Source organism: Schistocerca serialis, chromosome 2, assembly GCF_023864345.2.
Source record: "Schistocerca serialis cubense isolate TAMUIC-IGC-003099 chromosome 2, iqSchSeri2.2, whole genome shotgun sequence".
Taxonomy (NCBI): Eukaryota; Metazoa; Arthropoda; class Insecta; order Orthoptera; family Acrididae; genus Schistocerca; species Schistocerca serialis.
In genome coordinates this window covers 448,229,151-448,253,637 of record NC_064639.1, presented here as the reverse complement: position 1 = coordinate 448,253,637, position 24,487 = coordinate 448,229,151, and the positions used below count along the sequence as shown (strand labels likewise).

General features: G+C 44.1%; 1 protein-coding gene across 1 annotated transcript in view; it reads right to left on the bottom strand.

Annotated features, from left to right (window-relative positions):
- Window positions 1–24,487, bottom strand: part of LOC126456069 (RIB43A-like with coiled-coils protein 2) — a 136,685-nt gene that overhangs the window by 36,606 nt on the left and 75,592 nt on the right. Inside the window, exon 5 of the mRNA XM_050091824.1 lies at window positions 10,076–10,303. Coding sequence (XP_049947781.1) covers window positions 10,076–10,303 — 228 coding nt within the window. The remainder of the gene's footprint in view (window positions 1–10,075; window positions 10,304–24,487) is intronic.

Here is a 24,487-nt window from a genome sequence, read left to right as displayed (position 1 = left end):
CGTAGCAGAGGTCATGAGGTGGTGTGCATGGAATCAGCACAGTCAGATAGGTTGACATCGAGACATCACAGAAATGCAGCAAGAAGCTATCATGTCAGAAAGCAGTTATCGTGTTTTTATGTGCTCATTGTCACACCATGAATAAAATAGTGTATCGCTTGCAACCATGGACTGGGAGCAGAGGCAAGTGTCACAGCTTGTCGACGAGAATAAATTTTAATTCAACAACAACTTTTGCTGTCAGTGAATGCAGGTCCATCTCAGTCAGTTGACACATCAGCATAGGGTTGTGAACTGCATGCAAAGGACAGCTGGAGTCAGATTATGGCGAAACAAGCGATCTATCGTTGTGAGAGATACACAGGCTAGCGAGTGTACCGGGGCTTACCCCAGTTCACTGCTACTAGCACCACATCGTCATAACGCACATGTGCATAGCACACGAAGTATTGCACCATAATCTAACATAACATTTCCAATCTTTTTCAGGGTGTGCTTCAATATATTAATGTTAAAAATCGTCAAATCTCAGAATGACCAGATGAATAAATTTTGCTAAATATATTACTGTAAGAAAAAAATACGTGACACAATCAAAAGTTACAAGTCTCAACTTGACTGGTGCAATGTTTTGGTCAAGATCGGCGTTTTCACGAACAATTGAAGGCGCTAAATATTAGACTGAGAAAGATGAAAATTCGTATGTAGCCTCAGTCTGATATAAAACCACTAAAAATGTAACACCAATAAGCTACCTTTGGTAGTATTCAAGTAATTTAACTACATTTGGAACGAAATCGTCCGTATTCATAATAGATTAACTATCATTTGTATTTGTCATAGAAATTTCTAGTTACAACACCTGATTAAATTCATTAAATAATATAACTGCACCAAGTTTACTGTAAATAACAATCATTACAAGAAATCTAAAGGAGGCAGATCGGAGGTCATGTTCCAGTGTCGGTTCCATTCTAAAAATTCTAGTCGACAAAATTTGATGCTGTCAAGCTTAAACTTTTTCTGTAACTACAGCCAACTTGATTCCATTCATATAAAAATTAATAAGATTGTAAATTGCTGAATGATGGAGTTATTAATTAGCTGACAGCAGATGTTCTGTTTGGCGGTCCGCTGCACCCATATATAAATATGGTCAGAGACGCAGTGAAAGAGACTCATTGTACTGAGCTATTAATCTGTCGTCCATGTCAGTCAAACGCTGACAGACGCTGTCCCTTGGATGACGTCACAGCCAGGCTGCTACCAAAAGCGTTTTCGGTAAAAGTAGGAAGTGAACTCGTGAGTATTGTACACCATCCTCGATCATTTAGATTTCATGGAAGTAACTGTGTGCTGTCCGTAATGTTGACAAAACCGCGTTGCAATTGGCGAGATTATTTTCCACTTTTTAGGTGAGCAGTTAACTTCTGGTGATTATTAGTCAAGGTGACAGACCATTGTACTTGGAACTTCCTGTAGAGGTCGCCTCCGAATGGCTAATAGTGTTGTTTCTGATAGGGACATTATCATTATTATTATTATTATTATTATTATTGTTATCAGGAATAATATTAATGTTTTTGTGCATGTGAACTTATACTGAATATATTAATTAGTTGCACCTCAAAACTTCTATTTATAGTCATAATTCCCGATCCCACTGAGTAAGTAGCAAACAGGAACATTTTCTTTCACTGAACACAATGAGTAAGGGGACTTGCAGACTGGAAATTATGGTCAACACGTTCTCCATCGCTTTCTGGCTGACCACAAACATATTTTTCAGGCTCTTGTGAATGGCGACATTAATTTACCTGCCGCCCCACAGATGCCTTGCAAGCAGAGGTACATCAAGCTGCACATCTTCATTAGACCACATAACAAGGAACTAGACACTAGCTGTCTGAAGATTTGTAGTGTGATCTGACAAGTTGCAATTTGGCCTCTGTTCAGTTCGTGCAAGGCACTGGGGGTATTGACATCCCAATGAGGCATTTGACTCACATCGAGTGGAGGATGCAGTATGGACTGGAGGTGATTGCGTGATGTTTTAGTGATTTTATAGTACTGTATCTTGGGCCTAGTCATTCAGATTAATTTGGAAATAAACGAGGATGTTTATTTCAACATTCCTGATGACCAAGTGTTGCTCTTTCTTCTACATTTCATGCAGAGTATACTTTGGGCACTCCTATTGACAACAGCAATGTTCACAGGATTGCATGCTTACATTCCTGGTCTGGTGAACACAACTCAATCGACCCACTAAATCATATGGTATTAATCCTACAGCAAATTTCTGGTGATATTTGGAATAGTGGGGAAACGTAGCACTCAACATCTTCGCAATTTGGTATCGTATGGGATATAATCACCAATGAGTGGCTTCAGCAGGATATGGTATTCCTGAAGAAATTGTGGACACTCTTCTATGATGAACTGATCTCGTTTTGTTTGTTTAGCTTTGAGTATCAATGGTGTGGACGCACTACATGTGGTGAATGCAGCTACTTAACAGCCCAGAATCACTTTGCACAATGATGGTTTGTACTTTAGCCTTTTTCACAGATAGTAAATCCACACGTTTCCATTGTTGTTCCTTTGTCTTGGGCCAGTTTTATCCATAGTGATTAGGTAACTGAGTAAGTAATTTGAATCGGCCTGGCACAGGTGCAACATTTCCACTGCTACCTCAATTCGGCAGGCTTTTTGAATACGTGTGAGCAGTCAAAAAATGAAGGAGGTGCTACCATTTGTCGTATTCAAATCAAAATGTCACGCAAGATGTTGGAAACTCACGTGTAACTGATTTCACTTTTTCCACTATCATGTTATTTATGATAGACCAGTCTTCAAGAACCATGGTGTCAACTTTTATTACAATATCTGGATCTTTCAGAGAGATGGTCTGCCACTGTATTCCTCGTCATTAAGACTAGTTTGACCACAATGTAACTTTCTGTGCCACCTATCCACAGCGTCATTTGATAGTGCATTGTCGCCATACACTTCCACCAACTTAGCATGCATTGTTGCAGCATTATCCCCCTTCAAATACGGAAAATGAATTACAAAGTGGCTTCACCGTCTCCCTAGAACTGAACTGTTAGAGGTTACTGGAATTAGAGCTGCAAATATGTTGATGCTTCTCGCTGCCGCATCTGGCGATCAAACGATACTGTGCGCAATAGGCTAGGCACTATAATCATCAATGTTTAATGCTGTGTTTAATTTCGACGATAAGTAATTTGTAGTAGTGAGTATGATTTGTAGATGACCTGTTATGCCATTGTGTACTTCCTTATCCGCTTTCATTCACTCTAACAAGACTCTCACAGCAGTGACTGATGGGAGCAGTTATTTTGACAGAAGATAGAAGACTGTGTACAAGTTTGGACTCATATGCAGTTGTTTCTGTTCACTAGCGATCTTAGCTTTGAATACTGTGTGCAAAGAGAGTCCTCATTGAATACGTCAGTGAATTCAAACCTTTTCAAATTCAATTACGTATAATATTTCTGTGATCTCTGTGTTAACGTCTGATTTTGTTTACCAGCATGCAGTCGCACTGAACATACGAGGGCAGTTCAATAAGTAATGCAACACATTTTTTTTTCTCGGCCAATTTTGGTTGAAAAAACCGGAAATTTCTTGTGGAATATTTTCAAACATTCCCGCTTCGTCTCGTATAGTTTCATTGACTTCCGACAGGTGGCAGCGCTGTACGGAGCTGTTAAAATGGCGTCTGTAACGGATGTGCGTTGCAAACAATGGGCAGTGATCGAGTTTCTTTTGGCAGAAAACCAGGGCATCTCAGATATTCACAGGCGCTTGCAGAATGTCTACGGTGATCTGGCAGTGGACAAAAGCACGGTGAGTCGTTGGGCAAAGCGTGTGTCATCATCGCCGCAAGGTCAAGCAAGACTGTCTGATCTCCCGCGTGCGGGCCAGCCGTGCACAGCTGTGACTCCTGCAATGGCGGAGCGTGCGAACACACTCGTTCGAGATGATCGACGGATCACCATCAAACAACTCAGTGCTCAACTTGACATCTCTGTTGGTAGTGCTGTCACAATTGTTCACCAGTTGGGATATTCAAAGGTTTGTTCCCGCTGGGTCCCTCGTTGTCTAACCGAACACCATAAAGAGCAAAGGAGAACCATCTGTGTGGAATTGCTTGCTCGTCATGTGGCTGAGGGTGACAATTTCTTGTCAAAGATTGTTACAGGCGATGAAACATGGGTTCATCACTTCGAACCTGAAACAAAACGGCAATCAATGGAGTGGCACCACACCCACTCCCCTACCAAGAAAAAATTTAAAGCCATACCCTCAGCCGGTAAAGTCATGGTTACAGTCTTCTGGGACGCTGAAGGGGTTATTCTGTTCGATGTCCTTCCCCATGGTCAAACGATCAACTCTGAAGTGTATTGTGCTACTCTTCAGAAATTGAAGGAACGACTTCAGCGTGTTCGTAGGCACAAAAATGTGAACGAACTTCTCCTTCTTCATGACAACGCAAGACCTCACACAAGTCTTCGCACCCGAGAGGAGCTCACAAAACTTCAGTGGACTGTTCTTCCTCATGCACCCTACAGCCCCGATCTCGCACCGTCGGATTTCCATACGTTTGGCCCAATGAAGGACGCAATCCGTGGGAGGCACTACGCGGATGATTAAGAAGTTATTGATGCAGTACGACGTTGGCTCCGACATCGACCAGTGGAATGGTACCGTGCAAGCAAACAGGCCCTCATTTCAAGGTGGCGTAAGGCCGTAGCATTGAATGGAGATTACGTTGAAAAATAGTGTTGTGCAGCTTCTTAAATAAGGAGATAATTCAGAGGCTTCCTTTACCAGGATACAGGTTGGCTGGCAGCTTTTCTAGGAGCTCTTTGCGGTGTGGGGGAGTAGCCATGTATGTGAAAAACGGTATCCCATTTGAGTCAATTGATGTTTCAAAGTACTGCACTGAAAAGGTGTTTGAATGTTGTGCAGGTGTGGTTAAATTTAGTGGAGCTAAACTTCTTACTGTTGTTATTTATAGATCCCCAGACTCCGATTTCACAACATTTTTGCTAAAGCTAGAGGAGGTTCTTGGTTCACTTTATAGGAAATACAAAAAGTTAGTTATATGTGGTGACTTCAATATTAATTGTATAAGTGATTGTGCAAGGAAAAGGATGCTGGCAGACCTCCTTAATTCATATAATCTTATGCAAACCGTATTCTTTCCAACGAGAGTGCAAGGGAACAGTAGAACAACCATAGACAATATTTTTGTTCATTCGTCATTATTAGAAGGGCATTCTGTTAGAAAAAAGGTGAATGGCCTTTCAGATCATGATGCACAAATTTTAAGTCTAAAAGATTTTTGTGCTGCAACACATGTTAAATATAGTTACCAACTTTTTAGGAAAGCTGATCCAGTTGCTGTACAGACTTTTGTAAACCTTATCAAGGAACAAGAGTGGCAAGATGTTTATACTGCTGATACAGTAGACGATAAATATAACGCTTTCCTCAAGACTTTTCTCGTGCTCTTTGAAAGTTGCTTTCCGTTAGAACGTTCAAAACAGGGTACTAGCACAAACAGGCAGCCTGGGTGGCTGACTAAAGGGATAAGAATATCTTGTAGAACAAAGTGGCAATTATATCAAAACGTTAGAAACAGTCAAAATCTAAATGCAGCAGCCCATTACAAACAGTATTGTAAGGTGCTTAAAAAAGTTATTAGGAACGCAAAAAGTATGTGGTATGCAGATAGAATAGCTAAGTCTCAGGATAAAATTAAAACCATATGGTCAGTCGTAAAGGAAGTGGCTGGTCTGCAGAGACAGGTCGAGAATATAGAATCAGTGCGTAGTGGGGATGTCCGTGTTACTGGTAAGTCGCAAATATGTACAGTACTTAATAATCACTTTCTGAATATAGCAGGTGATCTAAATAGAAACCTAGTCCCAACAGGGAATCATATAGCGCTCTTAGAAAAAAGTGTTCCGAGACTGTTACCTGAAATGCTCCTCCATGATACTGACAAGAGGGAGATTGAGTTAATAATTAAATCACTAAAGACCAAGAACTCTCATGGATATGACGGGGTATCTAGCAGAATACTGAAGTATTGTTCCACGTATGTTAGCTCAGTACTTAGCCATATCTGTAACTTTTCCTTTAGGAGTGGTCGGTTTCCTGACCGATTAAAGTACTCGGTAGTGAAGCCACTTTATAAAAAGGGAGACAGGGATAATGTTGACAATTATAGACCTATTTCTATGCCATCGGTGTTTGCTAAAGTTATCGAGAGGGTTGTATATACAAGGTTACTGCAGCATTTAAATTCACATAATTTGCTGTCAAATGTGCAGTTTGGTTTTAGAAATGGCTTAACAACTGAAAATGCTATAGTCTCTTTTCTCTGTGAGGTTTTGGACGGATTAAATAAAAGGTTGCGAACGTTAGGTGTTTTCTTTGATTTAACGAAGGCTTTTGACTGTGTTGACCACAAAATATTACTGCAGAAGTTGGAACATTATGGAGTAAGGGGAGTAGCTTACAATTGGTTCGCCTCCTACTTTAAGAACAGAAAGCAGAAGGTAATCCTCCGCAATATTGAGAGTGGTAATGATGTTCAGTCCCAATGGGGCACTGTTAAATGGGGCGTTCCCCAAGGGTCGGTGCTGGGGCCACTGCTGTTTCTTATTTATGTATATTTTATGCCTCCTAGTATTACAGGTGATTCAAAAATATTTCTGTTTGCTGATGACACCACCTTGGTAGTGAAGGATCTTGTGTGTAATATTGAAACATTATCAAATAATGTAGTTAATGATATAAGTTCGTGGCTTGTGGAAAATAATTTGATGCTAAATCACAGTAAGACTCAGTTTTTACAGTTTCTAACCCACAATTCAACAAGAACTGACATTTTAATCAGACAGAATGGGCATGTTATAAGCGAGACGGAACAGTTCAAGTTCCTAGGCGTACGGATAGATAGTAAGCTGTTGTGGAAAGCCCATGTTCAGGATCTTGTTGAGAAACTAAATGCCGCTTTATTTACCATTAGAACAGTATCTGAAATAAGTGACATTTCAACACGAAAAGTAGTATACTTCGCATATTTTCATACGCTTATGTCATATGGTATTATTTTTTGGGGTAATTCTTCTGATTCAAAAAGGGTATTTTTGGCTCAAAAACGGGCTGTTCGAGCTATGTATGGTGTAAGTTCGAAAACCTCTTGTCGACCCCTATTCAATAGTCTGGGAATTTTGACATTGCCCTCACAGTATGTATTTTCTTTAATGTCGTTTGTCGTTAGGAATATTAGCTTATTCCCAAGAGTTAGCAGCTTTCACTCAGTTAATACTAGGCAGAAATCAAATCTGCATGTGGAATGCACTTCCTTGACTCTTGTGCAGAAAGGAATGCAGTATTCTGCTGCATCCATTTTCAATAAGCTACCACAAGAACTCAAAAATCTTAGCAGTAGCCCAAACACTTTTAAGTCTAAACTGAAGAGTTTCCTCATGGCTCACTCCTTCTATTCTGTCGAGGAGCTCCTGGAAGAGCTAAAAAATTAAGCAAATTCCAGTGTTACATTCTTGATTTTCTTTATTTAAACTAACGACTTGTCGCCTGAATATGTTTCTTATATTTCATTTTATCTGTTTCTACAATCGTGTTATAATTTCATGTATTGACTCGTTCCATGACCATGGAGACTTCTCCTAAATGTGGTCCCACGGAACAATAAATAAATAAATAAAAATAAATAAATAAAAGATTGGGGAATAACCTGGTGTATTTCAATGCTGAATAAAACAACCCCTGTTTCAGAAAAAAAATGTGTTGCATTACTTATTGAACTGCCCTCGTAGCATCGACTGCTAGGAAAGTTTACTTAATGATGTGCTTACCTTTACATCAGAATGATTCCCAAAACCAGCTTTCATTATTTTACTATAGGACAAATCTCCACTTTACTGATCAGTTTTGATCATTTTGGCCGGGCGAGGTGGCCAAGCGGTTCTAGGCGCTACAGTCTGTAACCGCGCGACCGCTACGGTCGCAGGTTCGAATCCTGCCTCGGGCATGGATGTGTGTGATGTCCTTAGGTTAGTTACATTTAAGTAGTTCTAAGTTCTAAGGGACTAATGACCTCAGAAGTTAAGTCTCATAGTGCTCAGAGCCATTTGAACCATTTGATAATTTCGCCCATTTAATTTTTCCTTTTCTGTTGTTTATTTCCTTTGTGTGCCAGAGGATTCTCAACGCTGTAGGTCCTGGGGCAAATATCAGTTGATTCAGGCTAATTCCCCGCTTCCGACAAAGAAAATATATGAGGGTAGCAACTAACTGATGGAACCGGACTGCCCAAAAAGCACTTTTTCTTTCAACGGATGCAGGAAGGCATTGGTGGCACACAGACACAATAATAAGAGTAAAAAAGGAGCAAACAATGAGAGAGAACAGAATATTGCGTTCTACCATATGTAGGGGCAACTTCCACAAGAACCAACTACGCTCTATCTCAGAAAGGTGTCAGGCCCAAATCTTCTGGGCAGCATGAAAGATAATCTTGGACTTCGTATATCTGGGGTCGATCACATTCTGCACGAATGTAGAAAACCTTTAATTGAACAATGCAACACTGTGTCTCCTTATGTTGCAGTAAACATATACACAGTGTAGAGCTCGGGCAGGAAAATAAATCTGCACTGACCTAGCAAAGCTTAATGGAAAAGCAAATGTTCAATTGTGAAAAAGTGTTTCTCATCTCCTCAGCTACGCCAGCTATGTAAATCGCCCAGGTTGCTGTTAAACTGTTGTGGAGCAGCCAGTGTCCTTCATCTTGATCTTCTTCTTCTTCCTTAGTGTTTGTTCCGAATGTTGGCAGGGTCTACTGTTTTGGTTCTCTGTAACCATTTTACCCAATATTGTGTCTCATCATGGTGCAGGCGCAAGATCTTGAGCTCTTCATGAAGCATTTCAAGTCATCGCTGCCTATGTCATCCTACTGGCTGTTTAGCAGTTACTCTCAAACTAAAACCAGTCTTCACGACTGTTGTTTTGTCTGCCCTAAGAACATGCCTGTACCATCACAGACAGCTTTCTCTGATCTTGCCTGATGCCGGCGTTACTCCACATAATTGGCGAACCTCGTGACCTGTGACAAGATTGGCAGCGTTAATCGAGATGTCCATCAGAGAATCTTTATTTTCATTATAGCAAGTCACTGTTTCACTTCTTTTGTTGAAGACCACCATTTGGCACCATGTAGTACAACTGAAAGGATTACAGATCTGTGTACTTTCCACTTGAGTCTCTCTGGAATCTTTCAGTCACAGATTACACCAGCCACAGTACACCATTTGCGCTTATGTGTCACTCAGACGGTCAGAGATTTCTGAACTGAGATTTCCAACAATGAGATTTAAATATCCACCACTGAAATCGACATAAAGAGGTGAACTGTGACACACCAGCACTTCAACAAAAGACAGAAAGAGAAAGTGACCTTTCCAAAACATCGTGCTCACACTGTGATGTTATATGACAGGACACCCATAAAGAATGTTTTGCAATAACCCAAAAATTTCAGCCAAATGCGAGCAGAGCTGGAGGGTGGCAGAGGAGTCCCAGCTCGGAATATTTTAGAAGGGTTCCCAGTTCTATCACTTGCCTTACAGCTAACGGAGACCTCTCAAAAACTTTGATCAGAAGTAAGATATGGGAATTATTTTTGATTTAGTTACGGGAGAACACGCTTCTGACATGACTTGCTCAGCACGAAAGAGTGACAAGAAAAAAGTGGGCAGTGACAGGAAGTTATGTTTAGTGGAAAGATATAGTAACAAACTGTGACGCCTCCCCCAGAACTGAAACCTGGGTCTGCAGGTGCACAACACAACAAATTTGAAAAACCATACAAATGAAAGTATTCTACAAATCAAGTTGCCGTGTAATCTACGCTATTGCGTGAGAAGTTTCAACACAGATTTCCTCGATATTAATGCCGGCGCCAAGGAGTGTGCCAGTTAGGTTAGTCTGCAAAGGCTATACTCACCTTCCTCTCCTCTCTCTGCTGGCGCTGCCCCTCGATGAATGCGCGCTTCTGCTCAGCACTCATGCCGCGGAACTTGGAGCCGACTTTGCGCTCGGGGCCGAGGTTGCTGGCGGCTACGTCGGGGTTCTCTGTGAGCAGGTCGCTGTTGAGGCAGTTCTGGATGTCCGCCATGTTGTCCTCCTGCTCACGCTGGTGGTTCCGCCGGCGCTCTTCTTCTTGCTCCTCTGCCTGCCCACACATAGTCCCCATCTTACGTACAACCATATTACACCGAAATTTTTTGACAGCATTTCTTATATGAAAAGCCTCAGAAACCTGTGGTGGGAGTATGTCATATGCCAGCCAGTAAATCAACCACCAACCATGTTGCCACTGTGTATGTATAATTTGCCTAATGCATGTCAAACAGAACATCCAGAAACTTGTTTTGAAGGTGAATGAATATAAACAAAACGCAAGAAAGGACGGTAGGCTAGACATGCCATTTTCTAAGCTCTCGGTAACATACAAGAAACTTGGATTAAAAGCATATTTTATCTGATACAAGAGTTCCTTCAAAATATGTTAAACGTCATAAGTAGTGAGTGAGGCAGGAAAGTGTATTATCTGGTATACACAGGTTAGTTATTAATATAATATATGCGTACATAATGTACTTACTAAAATAATATGTATATACGTAATATGAAACTGGAATTTCCCCTTTATTGCTGTTTCATTCACCTATCAGTGTGGTTGGGAAGGAGTGGGGGCGGAGAGCACTGGGAGCAGTCCATTGCTGCTGTGTAGCTAATAGCACTAATAAAATATTCAAATATATAGTAATTTAAAAAACGTTTTAAAATATGACCATATTTTTAAAATTACACTACTGGCCATTAAAATTGCTACACCAAGAATAAATGCAGATAATAAACGGGTATTCATTGGACAAATATATTATACTAGAACTGACATGTGATTACATTTTCACGCAATTTGGGTGCATAGATCCTAAGAAATCAGTACCCAGAACAACCACCTCTGGCCGTAATAACGACCTTGATACGCCTGGGCATTGAGTCAAATAGAGCTTGGATGGCGTGTACCAGTACAGCTGCCTATGCAGCTTCAACACGATACCACAGTTCATCAAGAGTAGTGACTGGCGTATTGTGACGAGCCAGTTGCTCGGTCACCATTGACCAGACGCTTTCAATTGGTGAGCGATCTGGAGAATGTGCTGGCTATGACAGCAGTCGAACATTTTCTGTATCCAGAAAGGGCGGTACAGGACCTGCAACATGCGGTCGTGCATTATCCTGCTGAAATGTAGGGGTTCGCAGGAATCGAATGAAGGGTAGAGGCACGGGTCGTAACACATCTGAAATGTAACGTCCACTGTTCAAAGTGCCGTCAATGCGAACAAGAGGTGACCGAGACGTGTAACCAATGGCACCCCATACCAGGTGATACGCCAGTATGGCGATGACGAATACACGCTTGCAATGTGCGTTCACCGCGATGCCGCCAAACACGGCTGCGACCATCACGATGCTGTAAACAGAACCTGGATTCAACCGAAAAAAATGACGTTTTGCCATTCGTGCACCCAGGTTCGTCGTTGAGTACACCATCGCAGGCGCTCCTGTCCGTGATGCAGCGTCAAGGGTAACCGCAGCCATTGTCTCCGAGCTGATAGTCCATGCTGCTGTAAACGTCGTCGAACTGTTCGTGCAGATAGTTGTTGTCTTGCAAAGTCCCCATCTGTTGACTCAGGGATCGAGACGCGGCTGCACGATCCGTTACAGCCACGCAGATAAGATGCCTGTCATCTCGACTGCTAGTGATACGAGGCCGTTGGGATCCAGCACGGCGTTCCGTATTAGCCTCCTGAACCCACCAATTCCATATTCTGCAGTCATTGGATCTCGACCAACGCGAGCAGCAATGTCGCGATACGATAAATCGCAACCGCGACAGGCTGTAATCCGACCTTTATCAAAGTCGAAAACGTGATGGTACGCATTTCTCCTTCTTACACAAGGCACCACAACAACGTTTCACCAGGTAACGCTGGTCAACTGCTGTATGTGTATGAGAAATCGGTTGGAAACTTTCCTCATATCAGCACGTTGTAGGTGTCGCCACCGGCGCCAACCTTGTGTGAATGCTCTGAAAAGCTAATCATTTGCATATCACAGCATCTTCTTCCTGTCGGTTAAATTTCGAGTCTGTAGCACGTCATCTTCGTGGTGTAGCAATTTTAATGGCCAGTAGTGTATTAAATCAGGTGCTTTGAAGGAATGAGAAGCAGATGTACACTCCTGGAAATTGAAATAAGAACACCGTGAATTTATTGATACATTCCTGGGGTCAGATACATCACATGATCACACTGACAGAACCACAGGCACATAGACACAGGCAACAGAGCATACACAATGTCGGCACTAGTACAGTGTATATCCACCTTTCGCAGCAATGCAGGCTGCTATTCTCCCATGGAGACGATCGTAGAGATGCTGGATGTAGTCCTGTGGAACGGCTTGTCATGCCATTTCCACCTGGCGCCTCAGTTGGACCAGCGTTCGTGCTGGACGTGCAGACCGCGTGAGACGACGCTTCATCCAGTCCCAAACATGCTCAATGGGGGACAGATCCGGAGATCTTGCTGGCCAGGGTAGTTGACTTACACCTTCTAGAGCACGTTGGGTGGCACGGGATACATGCGGACGTGCATTGTCCTGTTGGAACAGCAAGTTCCCTTGCCGGTCTAGGAATGGTAGAACGATGGGTTCGATGACGGTTTGGATGTACCGTGCACTATTCAGTGTCCCCTCGACGATCACCAGTGGTGTACGGCCAGTGTAGGAGATCGCTCCCCACACCATGATGCCGGGTGTTGGCCCTGTGTGCCTCGGTCGTATGCAGTCCTGATTGTGGCGCTCACCTGCACGGCGCCAAACACGCATACGACCATCATTGGCACCAAGGCAGAAGCGACTCTCATCGCTGAAGACGACACGTCTCCATTCGTCCCTCCATTCACGCCTGTCGCGACACCACTGGAGGCGGGCTGCACGATGTTGGGGCGTGAGCGGAAGACGGCCTAACGGTGTGCGGGACCGTAGCCCAGCTTCATGGAGACGGTTGCGAATGGTCCTCGCCGATACCCCAGGAGCAACAGTGTCCCTAATTTGCTGGGAAGTGGCGGTGCGGTCCCCTACGGCACTGCGTAGGATCCTACGGTCTTGGCGTGCATCCGTGCGTCGCTGCGGTCCGGTCCCAGGTCGACGGGCACGTGCACCTTCCGCCGACCACTGGCGACAACATCGATGTACTGTGGAGACCCCACGCCCCACGTGTTGAGCAATTCGGCGGTACGTCCACCCGGCCTCCCGCATGCCCACTATACGCCCTCGCTCAAAGTCCGTCAACTGCACATACGGTTCACGTCCACGCTGTCGCGGCATGCTACCAGTGTTAAAGACTGCGATGGAGCTCCGTATGCCACGGCAAACTGGCTGACACTGACGGCGGCGGTGCACAAATGCTGCGCAGCTAGCGCCATTCGACGGCCAACACCGCGGTTCCTGGTGTGTCCGCTGTGCCGTGCGTGTGTTCATTGCTTGTACAGCCCTCTCGCAGAGTCCGGAGCAAGTATGGTGGGTCTGACACACCGGTGTCAATGTGTTCTGTTTTCCATTTCCAGGAGTGTAGAAGTATCAAGAGCTCAGATGGCAAACCAGTAATAAACAAAAGAGAGAGAGCTGGAAGGTGGAAGGAATACATAGAATAGATATAAAGATAGAAAGGGAAGCTGCAGTGACATGTGCGCATACTTTCAAATGTTCAAATGTGTGTGAAATCCTGTTGGACCTAACTGCTAAGGTCATCAGTCCCTAAGCTTACACACTACTTAACCTGAATTATCCTAAGGACAAACACACACACACACGCATGCCCGAGGGAGGACTCGAACCTCTGCCGAGACCAGCCGCACAGTCCATGACTGCAGCGCCACAGACCGCTCGGCTAATCCCGCGCGGCCCATACTTTCAAAGGGCGACGCGTGCGGCAGTGCTATGTTGCCTACAGAGGGCACCTCAGACCTGTGTGTGTGTGTGTGTGTGTGTGTGTGTGTGTGTGTGTGTGTGGGTATGAGTGAGTGAGAGAGTGAGTGAGAGAGAGAAAGAGAGAGAATCACCATCGGAGCCCGCTATGGGTCCCGTCTGTTTAAGGCTAGCCAAGTTACACTCGGCCTCAATTCTCTGTTTGTATTGCGACAGCTCTTAGTGTACGTAATTGGTTCCTGCTGAATGTTACTTAAATACTGTGTTCAAGCTGTTAATCTTTCCGTGGAATAAAGTTGTGTTCAGTCTACTGGTCATGTTGTACTTATACCTAATTACAACACGACTGGCGACGAGTGCGGTCCTGTTCTTCGTGCAAATATCTGCACTGGCTGGTCCTCCATTTATTCTCACGACAGCTGATGGTGTTACGGGGGACATTTTACGTCGTTTGGTCGAACTGCAAGAATCACTCGCCATGGGGTTACACCACCAGCCACAGGCGCTGGACAGTCAAACTCAGGTACTTCAATCATTGGGTTCTGTTTTGTCTAGTCGTCACGCTCAGCCTGTGTCACCTACTATTTTTGGTTTATCCACCTCCCATTTCTACATACAATGAGATCGTTGGGGAATCGGAGGCATGAGAGAAACGTCTGCGACAGCACTTTCAAGCTTCTGGGATTACTGACGTTGTTTTATGTTATGCCTTTTAACATTCATGGCTATCGCCGAGAACGTATCAAGACCTGTGCCAAATAGACCATTTGCTGGATCCGTCTTCTTTAATGTTTGACGAAATGTGTGAACTTCTTTCAAAATGTCACCTTAAGCGCACACATGTTATTGCATGCTGGGTCGAGTTTTACCGCTGTAGGAAGCAACCACATTAATCCTATCGAGCATGGGCGGCTGGAACCCGAGGTTATGTCGTCACTGTCATTTTGTGTCCGATCTGCATAAGATGCCGCATGCTGATCAAATATTGAGAAATGCTATTATTCGTTTAGCTCATGATCGTACGGTGCGAGGGTGAGCCATCCATTGCGAAACTCCAGCCCTCTACGCGGTTGACGTATCGCACAGTCGTTCGACGTGTTGCGACATACGGGTAACCAGATTGAGTCATGGTATGAGGTATCAGCAATCCAACCCTCTCCTGCACACCTTGCTTCAGATGGTTTGCAGAGGGAAGACATGGTCGCGGCGGTCCGCACACACGATCGCAGCGTCAAGGCCTCGGTCCCAGCAGCATCCGCCCCAGCATAGTACGCTGGTCAGTAAACAGCAAAGTGTGTCCCACGCTCCCATCCTGCCCTTATTATTTCATTAACCATGAGCGCCCAGACTGCCCAAAACCCTGAGCTACCTGTCGTAATCGCAGCGAAAAAGGTCACATTGCTTCTGTTTGGAATGCAAAAATTATATTGGCCATGTCTGTTGCGCCAAAGAAGTTTTTCATTGACATTATGGATTTTCGTAAAGTTCTGCACATGCAAACGGATACAGGAGCTGGGGTGACCTTGTTAAACTCACAAACTTATATGGACTTGGGCCACCTTCCGCTTCTCTCTGTCACGAAATTTAGTAAATGATAATAAACAGAGTATTGCTATTCCCGGCCAATTCTCTGCCTCAATGATCTACAAGTCAGTAGTCTGGTCATTCACATTTCTTGTTGTAGATAATGCTTGTATGGAGTATCTTTTTTGATTAGATGCTTTTAAATTGTTTGGTTTTACTATTTCAGATGAAGTGAATTAGTGTCTGAATAAGTGCCTGATACACCTTTAGATGTATTGTGTTCTGAGTTTTCCTTTTCGTTCTCTCCTGGATTTTGGTGTGCCAACAGCTTTCAAGCGCACTTTACCATGAAACCTTTCTCTCGGCCTCGTTTTTCCCGGGCCTACTTGGTTCCAGTGGCACTCAGGGAACAAGTCAAAAAGGAAATAAATGACCTCATGGAATCCGGCTGTGTTCAGCGTATTGCATCAGGTGAATAGTGCACCCCCTTAGTTGTAGTAAAGAAACAGTCGGGGCAGTTAACGCCTCTGTGGCGATTTTCAAGTTGTTGTGAACGCACAATCTATGATGGTCTTATACCCGATACTAAGCCGTGGCGAACTCTTTGCAAAGTTATCAGGTGGTCAATGTCTGTCAGATGCCTATTGACAACTCTCTTTAGATACAAAGTCACAACGTATGTTAGTTGTCAATACCTCTTTTGGAACTGCACCAATACTTGCCGTTGGCTTTTGGAGTTCCCAGCGCGCCCGCTATTTTTCAACGTTTCTTTGGAACTACTTACAGCGTCTGTGCCAGGTTGTGCAAACTATTTGGATAACATTTTAGTTTCCGGTGCCTCCTCTGAGGAACATTTACAAAATCTCCTTACTCTTTTTTTCTGTGCTCCAAGCGACTGGAGAAATGTCAATTTTTTTCAACCTTCTATCTTTTATCTTGGGTTTGAAATTTCTCACTAGGGTCTCGAACTCCTGCATAAACATGTTTATGCTACTGCGTCGCTTCGACGCCCTACGTTAGTCGCAGAACTTCAGGTTTTTGTAGGCAAAGTCGCCTACTGCCATAAATTTTTCCCTTGGGCAGCGACAATCACGCAGCCGTTACATGCCTGGTCGCCGGCCTGTGAAATCATGTTGTCATTCTTAATACCATTATGCAGTCGGCTCCCTGCTTAGTGACGTACTAGCCACACCTCCACTTGGCACCTAAGTCGGACGCTTCAGAGTACGGGTTGGTGGTGGCACTGGCTCAGGTATAAGGAAACTGTATATGCTGTGAAGAAATTCTACGTTTGTCTCTAAGGTACCAAATTCAACCTGGTCACCGAACACAAACCATTGATTTTCTTATTCAGTCCTTCTGCGTCTATACCAAGTAAAACGGCACATCAGATTCAACGTTGGGCTCTTTTCCTTTCGCGTTACAACTACAAGATTCATTTCCGCCCTACGAATCAACACGCTAATGCCGATGCCGGCCGGTTCGGATTCAGGATTTGATCAGAAGGAATTTCTTTGTTTTCACATTGCACCCAGACGGGGTGGCCGAGCGGTTCTAGGCGCTACAGTATGGAACCGCGCGACCGCTACGGTCGCAGGTTCGAATCATGCCTTGGGCATGGATGTGTGTGATGTTCTTAGGTTAGTTAGGTTTAAATAGTTCTAAGTTCAAGGGAACTGATGACCTCAGATGTTAAGTCCCATAGTGCTCAGAGCAATATTTTCACATTGCACAGCAGATGGTTGACGACGGTTTTCCTGTTACTAGCACATGGATCCCGAAAACCATAGCTCCGGAAACAGTTTTGCAGAAGGCCATAGCATTCGTACTACGTGTTTGGCCAGAGTCACCACCTTCTCGTGCGTCCGACCACTTCCGTAATTATTACATATTTCGACATCGATTCTGTGTTGTGGATGACGTTCTGCTTTCAGACATGGATCACGCGGCCCTTCTGGTAGTGATCCTCTCAGTGCTTCGGTCGCACATTGTCCGTTTATTACATGCAGATCATTGGGATGTATCCTGCAGGAAAGCGTAGACCGATCGACACGTGTTTTGGCCCGGCTCGCACAGTGATATTACCCACCTGGATGACTCGTGTTCACAGTGTGCGATACCCCAAGCAGCTCCCTGGGCGTCGTTGTCTCCTTGTATACTAGTGGGTTTCGCTGGCTCCTTTCCCAACGCTTATTGGCTGTTGGTCGATGACGCATGTTCTTGTTTTCCATAAGTGTTTCTACATCCACAGCTGCTAATGTCGCAGCCTTGTCCAAAATTTTTTCGCTCAAAGACTTGCCCACGATGTTAGTGTCCGATAATGGTCCGCAATTTTCATTGTAAGAGTTTGCGGCATTTTGCAATTCCCGTGCTACCCGTCACATCCTCGCGCCGCTGCTCGATCCACAATCTACTGGTGAGGCGGAACGCCTAGTGCGAACGTTCAAACTTCACATGAAAGATATGTTGCCAGCTCTGCATCCGATGTTGCCTTAGATCGGTTTCTTTCCTTTCGCCGTTTGGCGAGAAGCGCCTGGTGGAGCTACTCCACAGGCTCCAACTGCGTCCTCCACCTGGTGGACATCTTGTGCAGCCGCCGCGCCTGTTCCAGCCAGGTGTGACTGTCTGTGCCCATGGTTTCGGGCGTCCCCCTAAGTGGATTCCAGCTGTCATCACCAGATGCTGGGTGCGGCACCTCTGTGACATCCACAAGGGGGACGGCCTCTGCTCGAGGGACCACGATCAGCTTCGACTTCACGTGAACGGCCGCGTGCCTCCAGATCTCATACCACCACCTCCGAGCCCATCCACACCGGGCATCACATCATCTGCTGCTGCCGTTTCTCAACTCCCGTGCGGATGAGAGCAATCATCCTCGGAGGCCAAACCAGCTTCTGACATCATCGTCATGTATTCCGTCACACATTCCTGAGCAACCACTGATACCTATATCATCAACACCATGAGGACTGTCACCAGAGACGACGCCCGAGTTCGACATAGAACGGTCTCGACGTCGCCGGTGCTGCCGTATGGTTTGACACGGGAAGGTGGGCATAGAATGCGTCCATGGCTGAAGCACTTCAAACCGTGCGCTCCCGTTGCAGCTTGCCACCTTAGCTAGGGCCCAGCGGACGAAGAGAACTGCACAGACGTCTCAAGAATACTTGATTTCCCTAAGAGAGGAGGAATGCTGTAATGCGTATGCGTACTTTCAAAAGACCGTGCTTGCGGCAATGTTCTGTCGTCCGCAGAGGGCGATTCAGAAAGTGTTTATGTGTGTGTGTGTGTGTGTGTGTGTGTGTGTTTGTGTGTGTGTGTGACAGAGAGAGAGAGAGAGAGAGAGATCACCGCCAGAGCCCGCCACGGGCCCCAGTCTGTTTAAAGGTAGCCAAGCTACGCTTGGCCTAGTTCTCTATGTGTATTGCGACATCTCTTTTGTACATAATTGGTTCCTGCTAAATGTCAATTAAATACTGCTTAATTACAACAGAAATGAACTTCAAGCCAATGTTATAGAAAAACAAGAGGAAATAGATAAAGATAAGGTGGAAGATATGATACTTCGAGAAGAATTTCACAGAGCACTGAATAATATAAATCGAAAGAAGACCTCTCAAGTGGACAACACTCCCTCAGAATAACTGAGCTCCTTAGTAGAGCCAAGCAGGATGCCATTATTCCAACTAGTGCTCTAGATATATGAGACAGACGAAGTATCCTCAGACTTCAAGATGAATTTAATAATTCTGGTTCCAAAGAAGGCTAGTGCTGACAGTCGTGAATATTGTCGAACTATTAGTTTAATAAGCAGTGTCTGAAAAATACTGATGTATTATTAACAGAAGAATAAAAAAAACTGTTGGAATCTGACCTCAGAGTGATTCAATTTCGGATTTGGTGTTGTATGACATTCATTTGCTTATTTTCCGCCAGAAGGAAAAAGTTTATGAAAAAAGGAAAATATAAATGTACACTTTTATCTTTCATTACTGGCATAACAAATTTTCTTTCTTTGCTCTGCATTGCTAATGGAAATGTAAGTTTTCGAAACCTGTCTCCAAATGAAATTCAAAGAAAAAAAACTGTAGCTGTTCGTTGGATTTTTTTTCTCCTACGACATGGATTATACAGTTGCGGACCGGATACTAGCATCCACCACATAGAAACGCAGCAAACGTGGAGAAATTCCAGCCAAGCGCCTCCCTAGAACCGTTACACTTTCGGCAGGCAGCATGTATTTCATATCATTTGCTTTCATCTTGCTTCAGGGAAACAACAGTCCAGTTTCCCTGTATCTATTTTTCATTAAAAATTTTCATTACAATGTTCCTCATTTCCTGCAACGTGAAGATACCCGTAGAGTCAAACGAATTTTGACCTTCACAGTCTAATAACAGAGCAACCCATTTCAGTGTGACGGTGTTGTGATGTAACAGAGATTCGCCTTGTGAAGAATACGATACACATAACGAATACGATACATACGATACATACGATACACATAACTATTGAAGAGCATAATGTAACTCTACCATCTGGTGAGCAAGATGTATGAAACAGGCGAAATACCCTCAGACTTCAAGAAGAATATAATAATTCCAATCCCAAACAAAGCAGGTGTTGACAGATGTGAAAATTACCGAACTATCAGCTTAATAAGTCACAGCTGCAAAATACTAACACGAATTCTTTACAGACGAATGGAAAAACTAGTAGAAGCCAACCTCGGGGAAGATCAGTTTGGATTCCGTAGAAACACTGGAACACGTGAGGCAATACTGACCTTACGACTTATCTTAGAAGAAAGATTAAGGAAAGGCAAACCTACGTTTCTAGCATTTGTAGACTTAGAGAAAGCTTTTGACAATGTTGACTGGAATACTCTCTTTCAAATTCTAAAGGTGGCAGGGGTAAAATACAGGGAGCGAAAGGCTATTTACAATTTGTACAGAAACCAGATGGCAGTTATAAGAGTCGAGGGACATGAAAGAAAAGCAGTGGTTGGGAAGGGAGTAAGACAGGGTTGTAGCCTCTCCCCGATGTTGTTCAATCTGTATATTGAGCAAGCAGTAAAGGAAACAAAAGAAAAATTCGGAGTAGGTATTAAAATTCATGGAGAAGAAATAAAAACTTTGAGGTTCGCCGATGACATTATAATTCTGTCAGAGACAGCAAAGGACTTGGAAGAGCAGTTGAATGGAATGGACAGTGTCTTGAAAGGAGGATATAAGATGAACATCAACAAAAGCAAAACAAGGATAATGGAATGTAGTCTAATTAAGTCGGGTGATGCTGAGGGAATTAGATTAGGAAATGAGGCACTTAAAGTAGTAAAGGAGTTTTGCTATTTGGGGAGCAAAATGACTGATGATGGTCGAAGTAGAGAGGATATAAAATGTAGGCTGGCAATGGCAAGGAAAGCGTTTCTGAAGAAGAGGAATTTGTTAACATCCAGTATTGATTTAAGTGTCAGGAAGTCATTTCTGAAAGTATTCGTATGGAGTGTAGCCATGTATGGAAGTGAAACATGGACGATAAATAGTTTGGACAAGAAGAGAATAGAAGCGTTTGAAATGTGGTGCTACAGAAGAATGCTGAAGATTAGATGGGTAGATCACATAACTAATGAGGAAGTATTGAATAGGATTGGGGAGAAGAGAAGTTTGTGGCACAATTTGACCAGAAGAAGGGATCGGTTGGTAGGACATGTTCTGAGGCATCAAGGGATCACCAATTTAGTATTGGAGGGCAGCGTGGAGGGTAAAAATCGTAGAGGGAGACCAAGAGATGAATACACTAAGCAGATTCAGAAGGATGTAGGTTGCAGTAGGTACTGGGAGATGAAAAAGCTTGCACAGGATAGAGTAGCATGGAGAGCTGCATCAAACCAGTCTCAGGACTGAAGACCACAACAACAACAACAACAATGTAACTCATGCAAGGTAACTTGGCCCCTGTGCAGAAACACTTTCTCGTTCTCAGTGCTGAATAAGCCCACACTTCTGTTCTGAAAGGCTGACCGCCTGCGTTGTGTCATCTACTGAGTAGTACGCTTCAGCTGTTATGAGAGAAAGATTCTATCCCCGCTTCGGCTACACCGCGGGAATGGAAGCGTGCGCATGCCGGCTGCACGGCAACTTTTTCGGACACGATTTTAAAGAACCTAAAAAAAATGATTCTCTCACATCTCATAGATCATTCGCCAGCTTCATGATGAAATGCGTATAATTTCCTTACTGGGCGTTGTTGTTATGATGTTTCTATATTAAGTAAGGTAAAGCACGAAATTTGAATAATTTGCAATAAAAAATACGGATCGCTACGATTTTGAACGTTTTGGATGTTAGATCATACATTTCTGTGTGCGAGATGTATATAATATATTGAATTTTTCTTTAAACTTGAGACGATAACTACCTGTTGAGTCTCGAGAAGATAGGTTGTATGTGGAACACTCACTTCCGATGGCACAGGCAAACGATAGAATGAAAGTGATTCATAATACCTTCATACCTCAAAAACGGTTTCAGATACCGATACGAGTTTTCGGCAAATGATAGCACGCAAAGCAAAGAGTATTTTGCCACATAGTGAACATGCGGAACTTTCTTATGAACTGTGATATACCAGTAACTACAGATTTTTCAGTGAAATAATGTAATTATTTGAAGTGCCATCAATAGGTGGTGAAATGAGAATTAGTATTGATTTTTGATAACGTAAGTGAAGGAATCACACGTTTGTTTTTATGCCAAGCATGAGCTTTTCTCTATCTATTGACCTGATTTGTCCTAATTTTCGCTTTCAGGATAGTGTTTGAATTGCATTTAGCATTTTCTTAAGGGCAATAAGGGGACCATAGCCTAACCAATAAAAACACTCCGATACCACGAAACAACCTCCTCCATACTTCATTCGTGGCACTAGACATGATTGCAGGTAAAGTTTTTCAGGTAGTCTCCAAACCCAAAACTCTTCAATCAGCTTGCCACAGGGTATAGCTTCATTACTGTTTCCAGCCACCCACTGCTCAGTGCATCGCTGTTCACCTCACGCCAAGCGTCGCTTAGCACTGATTACAGAAGTGTGAGGAATATAAGGAGCTGCTCGACCGTTGTATCTCATGTTTTTCTCCCCTTCCACTGATTTTATGTGATTTTTTACAACCACCCTCTGCGGTGGTCGACTGTCCCTGTCCGTCATTACATGGGGCCTGCCTGGTCTTGGTTTAGCTGCGAGTGTTTCTGCACGTTTCTACTTCACAATTACATCAGCCACAGTCGATTTGGAGAGCTTTAGACGGGTTGGAATAGCCCTGATGGATTTGTTATTCAGGTGACATCAAATGCCTGGACCACACTCGAAGTCGCTGAGTTCTCCTGGACGACCAATTCTGCTCTTACTGCTTCTCTATTGACGACACAGTGCTCCCTGCCGAGGCGAGGTCCACGAGGAAGGCTGGCCGTGGCTCGAACATCACAGCACGTGATACTGTGTATCGTACGAGTGCCAGCAGCTGTCAACGGCGGGGAGCAAGAAACAGTTAGATACGAGTTTAATAATTCTTGACTGCGCGTTTCAACGCCTGCAAGCTCTCGACAGCATATGACAAAGTTAAGACCTTCAGTGGGTACCTTCTCAAAAACATATTGATTTTCTGTGGGCCCGGCTCGAAGCCGGGCGTTCGCAAAGTGTGAACGACAAGCCGACTAGTGTGACGTCACAAGTACGTAGCGGGGCCCGTATTTTTCGAGGGGTACGTGTGTACCCTCGTGACGTAGGCGCCGCGCTCTGTCTTCTCGTGGGCCTCGACTTCCTGCCTCCTTTTACAGTGGCAGATCTGTCTCCCTTGACGTCTAACGGTCAGTTCCAGAACATAGGGGTGTCCAAATGCTTTCGATCAGATAGTGTACAAGCGGCGACTGAAGACTCCCTATCCTCTCAGCATCATAGATCCAGGACCGTGCAGCCTACGCGTAAGTCCGGTCCCATAAGACTGTGACGAGTGCTCTCCCAGGCGAAGAGGAGTCAGAGGGCTGAGGGCCGAGAGAAGACGAGCTGCGTAAACAGCGAGTGCTGGCCTGCATACGACGGCTTGATTGCTACACACAAGCACAAACGTGACAGCAGTTTTGGTGCTAACGCATTTCGCGTATATCACGTTGCACTGTACAGGAACTGAAAAAGAGTAATAAAAAACTCTTCAGCAATATTACTTCAAATACAACTTACCATAAAGCGATTATCGGCTTTAATTTCGAGCTTTTGTGACGTCTGCGTCCCAGACCGTCATGAAATGTAAAAAAATACAGATTTTATATCTCGTGGTACAGAAACACAAATGCTGTGGAAGGAAGAATGGTAAGGAAAAGACACACCACTATACATACATCTGCATTCATTTTGAAAATGTAAGTAGCTTCCATCTACCGTTCTTTGCAAGGCGACTGTTATTTTCGAATAATTGTTCTTGAAAATATTTCACAAAATGTGTTAGGAAGTGATCTCTTTTACGTCTTAACTACGAATACACGTCCGCCCCACTAGCTGAAAGGTCAGCGCGTTGGATTACCACTCACGGTGGCCCGCGTTCAATTCCCGACTGGGGTGGGAGATTTTCTCCCCTCAGGAATTGTGTGTTGCGCTCCCCTCATCATCATTTCATCTCTATTGTCGACGCCCAATGTGGCGTCGCACTCAGTAAGACTTTCATTTGGCGGCCGAACTTCCCGCCTGGGAACTTCCGGTCACTGACGCCATACGATCATTTCCATTTTTACGAATACATGTCTCAGAGAAGTATAGTATAGGTAATTGCTGTTTCCAGAAG